Source organism: Cervus canadensis, chromosome 8 (assembly GCF_019320065.1).
Source record: "Cervus canadensis isolate Bull #8, Minnesota chromosome 8, ASM1932006v1, whole genome shotgun sequence".
Taxonomy (NCBI): domain Eukaryota; kingdom Metazoa; phylum Chordata; class Mammalia; order Artiodactyla; family Cervidae; genus Cervus; species Cervus canadensis.
The window spans coordinates 6,817,278-6,828,097 of NC_057393.1; the positions used below are offsets into that span (position 1 = coordinate 6,817,278).

Consider the following 10,820-nt stretch of genomic DNA (forward strand, 5'->3'; position numbering starts at 1 on the left):
CTGCAAAGCAGCAGGAGCCCTCGGGCGGCTGGAGGACCCGCGCTCCTGCCCCATTGTGACGGGTGGGCTCTGATGCTATGACAACAGGGACCACTCCCGGACTTCCCTTCCAGGTAGAGCCTGCGAGTTAGAGGCCAGGAACAAGGGGGAGTGGCTTCCCAGGTGTAGAGCTCATGAGGCCATGGAGGGATAAGAGTGCCTGTCTCAGCCCCCTTCAGTTTCCTGCACAAAATGGTCAAAGGGAGACGCTTCAACCCACCCTTAGACAAGGACGGAAGATGGGTAAGAAGGGTGATACCCTCTCTCACCTCTCTCAGACCACAGGTGTGGTCAGGCACAGAACTGAGCTCAGATCTTACTGCTGCTACTTAGCATAGTGTGACTTCTGACAGATCCCTTCATCCCGTGTCAGTTCCTTCGCCTGTGAAATGGGAATCTCATATCCGATTCTTGGAGGATCAGATGAAATTAGTCTGTGCATAAACCACTCAGCAGACTGGTATCTTGTGAATGTCCGCGAGGTAGTAATTGCTGTGTTCTCTGCTTTTTCTTTTTTTCATAACATCTATCTTCTGACATGGGCTTCCCAAGTGGCTTTAGCGGTAAAGAACTCACCTGCCAATACAGGAGCCATAAGAGACACAGGTTTGATCCCTGGGTCGGGACGATCCCCTGCAGGAGGGCATGGCAACCCACTCCTGTATTCGTGCCTGGAAAATCCCATGGACAGAGGAGCCTGGCGGGCTATGGTCCACAGGGTCTCACAGAGCTGTTCATGACTTCAGTGACTTACCAGGCACACACTCATCTTCTGACATACTATACAATTTATTATATGTGTGACTTTTCTCTCCCTCCTAGAATATAAATTCCATGGACCTGGTATCTTTGTCTTTTTTCCCCGCTGGTTGTATCACAGAAAACAGTGGTACTAACCTCTTTTAGGGCAGTAATACACAGAAAATTTTTTTAAAGATTTGTTTAAAAGGAAAAAAAAAATGGAAAATATGTTGGAAAATTGGGGCCTGAAGGCTAATCTCAGTCTCTTTATCTGTTAAATGGAAGCATAATATACCAAGGTTAGAGGCCATGGTGAGGATTAATGAGACAATCGGTACAAAGGTGCTTAGTATAATGCATGGAAACACTGTTGCTAACTATTATATACATAATATATATGTATATATGTGATATCATATATACACATATATATGTGTATATATGGACACACATAAACCCATGGATACAAAGGCAACCTAAACAACTTGAGCATCCCTGGGTTTTGGTACCCACAAGGTGGGATGGATATATATTTATACTGATATTCTTTCCTGTTGTATACCCTGCTCCATTCCACAAAGGTTTAAAGTAATGAGTGGAAAATATTAAAAATAAAGTATAAAGTATATATAAAAAAAAACCTCAGAACCAGTTTAAATATACTTTAGGAGACTGAGACTGGGAAAATATATAACATAGAAACATAGAAAATAGAAAATACATAAAATGCGTAACATAGATATGCAGGCCATATGGCTTAAACAATAGATATTTGGAATCAAACAAATTTGACTCTGAGTTTCCTGGAAGCTAAAGAGAGTGAGGAATAGCGTGAACTACATGCACTAACTGGTCAGGAAGAAACAAGCTTCTCAGGCTAACGAGCTTGGCCTCTTTTTATCATCTACAGTATCAGGATTATGTTTGACTGAATATTATTATAAAAAGCTGACTACAGAGCCTTAACCAGAGAAGGGTGTTTGTTCCCCGAGTAACAGTGATGCCGAAAACTCGGCTGCTCCGTGCACCGCTGCGGAATCGAATCTCAGAAACAGGGTTTTGGGTGAAGTGAAAAAGGATAACTTTATAACTTTGCCAGGCAAAGGGGGACACAGTGGACTCCTGCCTTGGAAATATATGTCCCAGCTTGGAGAGGATGGTGAGAAGGTTTATAGTAATGGTTCAAACAGGGCGTGATCAGCTTGTGGACATTCTTCTGATGGGTTGGCGGTGAGGTAAGTGTGAGTCAGCATCATCAACCTTCAGGTCCAACTGGTCTGGGGTCGACGCCCCTGTGGGCTGCATACCATCGTTAAGATGATGCTCCTGTGGGCTGCATACCATCGTTAAGACGGTGCCCCTGTGAGCTGCATACCATGGTTAACAGCTGACTTCTCCCTCCTGAGGACCTTCAGTATCTGCAGAAGAGCTCAAAGCTACTGTGGCGTGTATCCCTTAGTGGGGAACCAGGAGCTTGCCCAAGGCCACATTGTTGTTCCTTCTGACTGACTGTTTCTCCCTGGTCTCATATCCCCTCCCTTCCCTAATTAACAACTGCTTGAATCTGCCCTTTAGAACTCAGGGAAGTCTTGGAGGCTGAAGGAAACCTATTTCCTGTCATCAAAGAAATGGGGGGACACAGAACGGCCTGGAGGCCCCCAGGGTCCTGCTTGGAATCCACAACCAGCGCAGAAGGAGGCAGTTCAGGGCTGGCACAGATGCCCGGGAATGTCTGTGAAGCGCAGGTTCTTCTCAGCCTCTCGTATCACCCTCAGTGCGGTGTCAGCTCAGGCAGGTAAATGAGGAGAAAGTCGAATTGCAAAAAGACAGAAGGCGCCTGTCAGTTGCATCTGCCCCTTTTCCTGGGGAAAACAATCGCTTTCCCAGGAGTCCCACCCACAGACTTAGGCTTTCATTTCAAGGGTTACATGTCCAATTTCACTGCAAGGGAGTTGGAGGAGGGTTTTTTTTTTTTGACCAAGCCTCGATCTTAGTGCAATCTTAGTTCCCTGACCAGGGATTGAACCCACATCCCCTGCAGCGGAAGCACTGAAAGTGTGAAGTCTTAACTACTGGGCCACCAAAGAAGTCCTCGGGAAGTATTTTTTAAACCAGCCATGTTGCTTCTTCAAAGTTAGTGTTCTATAATAAGGGAGAAATCAAGACAGAGTATGGCGTCTCCTAGTGGGGATCCTAGGAATGTACCAGGAACCAGTTTAGGAAGGAAGACTTTATCTCCCCAAAGTCTAACCAGAGCCTACGATGTGGGTCTCCTTTCTGCTGCTGGCACCTAAGAGAATAAAAAGAACAGTGTTGACATGAAGTTTCCCTAAGTAACTTGTAGACAAGTTGGGAAAATTAAGGAAATTGTTGGTTTTGTGTCAGTAGCAGCCCATTTTGGAGACAGTAATTGCCACATTGGAGGTGACAGTCATTTCACAGTTGACCTTGCTGGTGGTGATCTGGCTGTTGCCGAGTAGAAAAGGCACTCTGCACACACTTTCGCCTTCCTGTTTAATATTTCAGTCATTGAGTGATTGAATGCAGCAAAAATTTCACCGCCAACTAGTTAAAAAGCTATATTTCACGGTTACAATAGCTAACAGAAGGGTTTATTTCATAGCTATCATGTTATAGCCATTAAATATATATTTTAAAAGAGTGAAATTAAAATGCTAGAGCCGTTTTTTTTTTACAGTGATTTAGTCCACAGTCTTGCAGAATACAAATGAACTCAAGTCAGTCATCATTCAGCTGGTGAGAGGAATGCTTCCAGATGTAGAAAAACTCCCTACCCATGGCCTGATTCTCCATAACCTGGAAAAGCAGATTGGAGGAAGAGAAAAGAGAAAGGCTCTGAGTCTGGAGGCCCTTTGTATTATTTATACTTACTTAAAAATTGCTTAAAAACATATATATATATATATATATATATATACACACACACTATAGAATGAATTAGAAATGTATAGGCTGACTTTGAAAAATTTCTAGGGTATATTGTTAAGTGATGAATTTGAGCAAACTCCAGGAGATAGTGAAGGAAGGAAAGCCTGGTGTGCTGCAGTCCATGAGGTCACAGAGAGTTGGACACGACTGAACAACTGAACTACAAGAACAACAATGTTAAGCAAGAAAAGCAAGTTATGCTGTAGATCACAGGGTGCTCAGCTTGGTGCCCTGTGATGACCTGGAGGGGTGGGATGCGGAAGTGGGAGGGAAGCTCGAAAGGGAGGGGATATGTGTATACTTAGAGCTGATCCACTTTGTTGTACAACAGGAACTAACAACACTGTAAAACAATTATACTCCCATAAAAAACGGAAAGAAAGAAAAGCGAGGTACAAAATAGTGTGCGTTATATGGTCCAGCTTTTGTATAGCAGTGTAAGTCCCCTTTGTAGGTACAGGTGTTTGTGAAGGAATATATGAGCGCTATTGTTATCATTTTTATCTGGGATGACAAGAAGCGGGAGGAGAGGGTAACCAAAAGTTACTGGGTTTGTTTTTGTTTTTTTTAACCACTGGCTGCCAGGGAATTCCCAAAAGTTAACTGTTAAATTTTTTAAGGTATTTGTAATTTTTTGAAATCACATAATACAATCCTGTGCGCGTGCTAAATTGCTTTAGTCGTGTCCGACTCTTTGCGGCCCCACGGACTATAGCCCACCAGGCTCCTCTGTCCATGGGATTCTGCAGGCAAGAATACTGGAGTGGGTTGCCATGGCCTCCTCCAGGGGATCTTCCCAGCCCCGGGAAGGAACCCATGCCTCCTACATCTCCTGCATAGGCAGGTGGGTCCTTTACCACCTGGGAAGCCTGATACAGCCCAATTCCTTCCTTAAGTTTTTCTTTATTGTCTGAACTTTTAAAACCATGAGTAAGTATTACAATGCTAATCAAAAACAAAGACGATTGTTTTTTTTTTGTGGAAAATGAGACAATGTAATAGATGCACTTAGTTAAGAAATGTTTAAACGATGGCAAGGAAACCTTCCTTTTCCCTGGTGCCCTCCTCCAAAGTGACCCTGTCATTCATCCATAGCAGGGCCAGTCCGTACAATGTTGGTTGGTTCATGTGGTCACTTCCTTGCTCTTAATACCTGTTCCTGCTCTGCTCACCCCATGGGCAGCCACTCACACGTGTTTAATGGGAGCTCTGTTACTGAGATGTATTCTTGTAAATTATGTAGTGTTGTATTGTGTGCATGGATTATTTATGTAAATGGTGTTGGGTTACAGATCTCATTCTGTTCCTTCTTTTCCACATTGCTATGTGTTGTACAAACCATTGCTTCTCATTTTCTCTGCCAACAATGCCCCACTGAGTGTTCCATACAGATGACATAATCTCTCCACCTTTTGACATAAAGAGTAGCATACTAAATGCACTCTTGTGCAGAGATTAAACAAAGGCCATAGTTATATGTGCAGTTACATCATGACTTGAGAAGGAATGGGAGAAAACAACAGTGTTAACCAATGTCATTGTAATCCTGAAGACAAGGAAAGACTGGCCTTTGGTGTGTCAGTGGGTTTGGGGATAAGGGAGGGGACAGCTGTGAGCAAGAAGAGAACCTGTCAACAGCTAGGGGATACTCTCTGGGTGCATGCGTTTTTCTCTTTTAATCACATCTTCTCAATCAGGTGGAGCTTCCCCAGTAGCTCAATGGTGAGCAATCCACCTGCAATGCAGGAGCCACAGGAGACGCAGGTTCAATCACTAGGTCGAGAGGATCCCCTGGAGGAGGGCATGACAACCCACTCCAGTATTCTTGCCTGGAGAATCCCATGGACGGGGAGCCTGATGGGTTACAGTCCATGGGGTCGGGAAGAGTTGGACATGACCGAAGCAACTTAGCACGCATGCACTCTATCAAATAGGTTACTATTATTCCCATTTTACAGATAAAGAAACTGGGACCTGGAAAAATTAAGTCTCTTGCGGAAGGCTGACCTTCTAGGAGAAAGAGCTGGGATTGGACCCAGGGACGTTGAATCTATTGTCTATGACCCACTCTCACATTATGTTACCTCCTTTTGCGAGAATTTTCACTGAGAGTTGGGGTCTTGCCTTTTATTTGTATCTTAGTTTCCATTCATATTTCTCTCCTATAGATCACCACTTCAAAGGCCACTTTGTAGAGGAGCTGTTTATGTAAAATTGGGGTGAGCTACAGTGGCCATCAAGCAGAACCCACATCCCTCTTTGGGAATGGACTCCTGGCCTAGCTGCTGAGAGTGTGGCTTGGTTGGGGGGGCGGGGTCCAACCCTAGATACTCCTTGGCTGAAAAGAGCTTCTTCCTCAAGGTCAGTTGCTTCCTGGGTCCTCCACCTTTCCCTTCTACCCAGTGACTGATGGACCAGAGTCCTCTCACTCCATCAGGCCGACTCTGAGAAGCCACTCTGTCTAGAGCTCCCTATGGGGTTGGTCTGGACCTTCTTTGGGACCACCTCCCCCCGAATCAGTCCTGTTTCCTTCTCTCCTGTTCACAGAGAGATACTAAAGCCCACTCCCAGCTCACCCCTGGCATCCAAATAACCTTCCCAGCCTCTACCATTCTACATTTTCTGTAGAGACTCACGCGACCCTTCTCACCTTCCCGTGCCCGAAGGTCTGCCTCCTACCTGCAGGAGGTTGGCTCAACCCTGGGAACATGGGCCGAATGCTTGGCCCTGAGTATGGGGCACTCCCTGACCACCAGGAAGGTCTCAAATAACACACTCTGTCTCCTTGGAGCTCATTGGCTCCCTCTCGTGGGACCGCACCCCCCTCCCCAGGCCATGGAACCATTTCCAGGCTCGGAGCAGCAGGGTGGCCCCTGTAACTTGAAACAACCGGCAGTGGTGGCCTTGGGCCATGACAATATTTTTTGTCTTGGAAAGGATACTTGAAAATTACGAAAATTATGCCATTTCCATTGCATGCCAGAAGCACCCAAATTGCATTTTAATCCTTTTACAGAGGAAGCCCTGATACTTGGCTTTGAGATTCAGATGTGTCTGGTTTTAATCAAGGCGTGTGCTGTTTTTCCAGTTCCCTCACATTGGACTAACACAAAAGACGCCAGAATCCATCACAAGTATGATGTTGAAAGAGTCCCACAGTCCACGTTTATCTCGACAAGTGGAGGAGAAACTTCCGCCGATCTACAAAGTGCGGGAGAAGGTGAGTCCAGGGCGCTGGCCTGGTTCTCCAAGGGGGTGGTACTGCTCAGAGGGAACTGCTCACTAGCTCTCCCTGGATCCCTACATTCTGGCATCATCCTCACTTCATAATTGCTCACTATGGCTCCTCAAATACTCTCTAGAAGGAACTACCTCCGGGTCCAGACGATACAGTTACTCCTCTATGGACAGAGCGCTTAACACGCATTTCTACCTCCCTGGCCAGTTCATGAGCAGCTTAAGGGGACGCAAGTGGCCGGAGGTAGAAGCGGGGTTGACTTCACACTTAGCCACCCTGGACCAGAGAGCTCTGGTCTACTAGGACCCTTACTGGCCAGATGAAGACCATGGCTTCAAAATTCCTTTCCAGCCTTCAATTCCATGCCTACTGACTTTCAATAGGTATTGAAAGTCGATAAGGTATTTTATTGACTTTGTCTCTTAACAAGGTATTTTAAAGAGAATTTGTTGTAATTTTAAGAAAGCTGGCAATGAAGTAGAGTTTCAACGCCTTGAGCTGATGAGCACACATAAGCCCTCGCCCCCGCGCTGTTTGCTCCATCGCTGTGGATGGGTTTAGTTCTCACTTAGAGGTCAACTTGCCTCCTCCGTCTCCCTTCCAGGCCCCTGTAGGCAGGTTCTGGAAGCCTGCTGTGGTTCTGATGTGTGCCTTTTTCTCTCTCGCCTGGCTCTTTTCCAGCAAGCAGTAAAGAACAACTTCCCCTTCTCTGATCACGACAATCGTCACAGCTTTCAGGACTCTGGGTTCTACCTTGACTCGGTGAGTATTTCTCTCCACATTGCTAAAAAAATGAACAGCGACATCAGGGCTCTTGGTTTTCTGAGAGCTGGTGAAGATTGACAACTGGCCTCAAAATTGGAATAAAATTAAAGCCTCATAACAGTTCACCGGGCCGGGGGCGGGGGCGGGGGGAGGAAGCGTAAATTCTCAAATTCCCACATGGCTTTCAAAATCCACACCATCCTCTCTTTTGCCTAGGTTTTTGTGAATTTCATGCTTATCCAAGTGCTTTCCCATAAACCGTCTAATTTGTGAACTTTTTTTTGTGAAGATCTGTCATGAGAAGGAGGGATTGCCTATGTGTGTCTCTGGATGGTGGAGCCAGGACCCATAAGGAGGCATCCAAGGAAAGGATGGGGAGTTTTCATGATATAAAGAAGGAGCCCCTACTAACTACAGTTATCTTGTTCCTGGAGATGGTGTTTCCCCATCACTGATAAAAAGTCTGATGGCTTCTGGTTAGTGGTTGTTAACACAGCACTGTGCAATGGAAATAGATATGCGAGCTGCATATGTAATTTGTAAATTTTCTAATGGCCACATTAGTAAGATTTGAGGAGGAAGCCTGTGGGTGGAGAACCAGGCGCTGCTTCCTTCGCTGGGAATCCTCTCGGATGGGAGAGAATCCTCGGATCTCTTGGAGTAAGAGCCCTCCCACTGAATGCTGGGGATGCAGCTGGGGGTGGATATAGCCACCTGGGTGCAGAGAACCTACGCGGGCTCCCTGGCTGTCCAGGCTGGGGTCTCTGTGGTTCAGCCGTCCATGTCTCTAGAAGCCCAGCCCCTTTGGTGGGAGTGGAAGGCTATGAGAATCAGAAGGTTGTGTCAATTTACAGCCTTCCACAAGTTGATAAAGGATGCCTTCTATAAGAGTGGTCATTTAAACACAGGATGTTGTGGAGGTGGTTTTATTAAAGACCTCCAAACTGTGTGGCCTTGAATATCTTCCTCCTAATCCGCTTGTGATCCTTCTCTAGGGCTTGGGACGTAAGAAGATCTCCCCAGAAAAAAGGCAACACGTTTCAAGAAATTTCAATCTTTGGGCATGTGACTATGTTCCATCTTGTCTTGATGGCTTTTCAAATAACCAAATATCATATGTCTATAAGGAAGCTGTGGTGGTCCCAATTTTCAGACGCTTTCCAAGACATCATCATGAAATATGGAACACTTTTAAATTTATGCCCCAGCAAAGCTATACAGAGTTTTGGAAAAAGAATCCAAAAGTAAGGTTCCTGATTAACAAAAAGACCAGTTCTCCACTGGAGCCATAACCCTTCCAGGAGATCCTGATGTTTTGCAATATTGGTATGTCGTTGGACATTCTACAAGTATGTGTTTTCTGATGCAGCACTGATGTTTGATATCAGATTTGTTTAGAATTATTTAGAGAATGTAGACTGCATGTGCATTAATGCTGAGATGATGTTTTCTTGCAGTGATAACATAGAGATTAAAGTCCTTATATAGAGAAACCAGAATGGCAACAGATAACCTTACCACTCCCCCACCTTGAAAATATTCTTATGGTTTTAATAAGGTTGAAAAATATTCAGGCCCTTTTAAAATAAAGATATGTGATGATATACACATTTTAAATGAATATGTTTGAAAGGAAAATGTGCTCATATTTAAAAATTGCCATATTAACTTCAGGGAGAGTTTTAAAACTACGTGATTAATATAGGCTTACATTTTCATCTTGAAATTTCAAGCAAAATAGAGGAAGCTGGAGTCCCCGCTGATTTTACTGCATCTCTAATCCCTGTCCCCAGTAAAAAGCTCACCATTTGTTTTTGTTCTTTGCATTTACAATCACAAGTATGTGCACAACTATGTACAGATTTTGAACATAAACTGTCACATAGAACACGCGTTCTTGCAGTACATAAGTGATCTTGAAGTTCTTGCAATGTCAATAGGAATAGGTTGGTTTGCTTTTTAAACTACTGCACTGTATCCCCTAAGATGGCTGTGCTATGTTAAAAAAAAAAACCAAAAACTGTCTTCCTAATGAGCACTTGAATTGTTTCTAGTTTGGGGCTGGAAAGACTTGGTGCTACATGACATGCTTGGTCAGGCTCTTTGGGCGGGTGTTTACATGTGCTCTGGAGTCAGGTCTGAAAGTTACCTTGTTACTGCTGGATTGGACCGTATGCATGGCTTTTGTTTGTTTTTTTAACATTTTGGTTGCACTGTGCAGCAGGTGGGATCTTAGTTCCCTGACCGGGGATTGAACCCCCACCCCCTCCACTGGAAGATGGAGTCTTAACCTCTGGGCCACCAGGGAATTCCTTGCACAAGGTTTTAATCTTCCAAATCACCTTTAAAAAAAGACTAGACCAAGTAAACTTCCACCAACAGTATCTGTGAGTTTTTGTTTCTCTCCCCCCCAAATTATCTTTTAGATATTCAAAGACATCTAAGGACAAAAACTATCTTGTTATCTTATTTTGCATTTCTCTATTAGTGAAGACGACCATCTTTTCCCACTCAGGGGTCATTTCTATTTTGCCCTTTGAATGGTATAGTGTCACCCTCATTCTTTATCAAAATTATCTGGTTTCTATTTAACTATTTTTTTCTATAGATTAATTTTAGAATAAGCTTTCAAGTAAATCCACTGGCAATTTGATAGGAATTTCCCTTAATTGAGATATTAATTTATGGAAGAATTGACATCTTATACAATGGTATATCTCCCCATTTGTTCAAATATTATTTTATATTCTTTAATAAAGTTGTATACTTTTTGTCACAAAAGTACAGTATGTTTCTTTTCTATGCTTAGTCCTGTGCATTTTGAAATGTGGCTATATTTTGAATTTATGTGTGTGTGTGTTTAAGTTAAACTTTTTGGTTAGTTTTATCTGATGCATAAAAAAGGTTATTGATTTCTATATGTGAATCTTATATTTAACTACCTGGATAAACTTCTTAGAATAAATAAAAAATATTCTAATAAAATAAAAATAAAGTTTTATTAATTTTCAGTTGATTCTTTTGGATTTTCTATGTGGATGATTATATCACTTGTGAATGTGATAATTTATATAATTTCTAGAATTTA

The 10,820-nt window shown here is 43.6% G+C and overlaps 1 protein-coding gene across 1 annotated transcript; it reads left to right on the forward strand.

Moving 5' to 3' along the window:
* The first annotated feature begins 231 nt into the window (after positions 1-231).
* Positions 232-10,531, forward strand: TEX36 (testis expressed 36). Its single transcript, XM_043476205.1, has 4 exons — positions 232-282; positions 6,818-6,949; positions 7,649-7,729; positions 8,728-10,531. The coding sequence occupies exons 1-4, from the start codon at positions 232-234 to the stop codon at positions 9,022-9,024; spliced, it is 561 nt and encodes a 186-aa protein (XP_043332140.1). The 3' UTR covers positions 9,025-10,531.
* Positions 10,532-10,820: the final 289 nt, after the last annotated feature.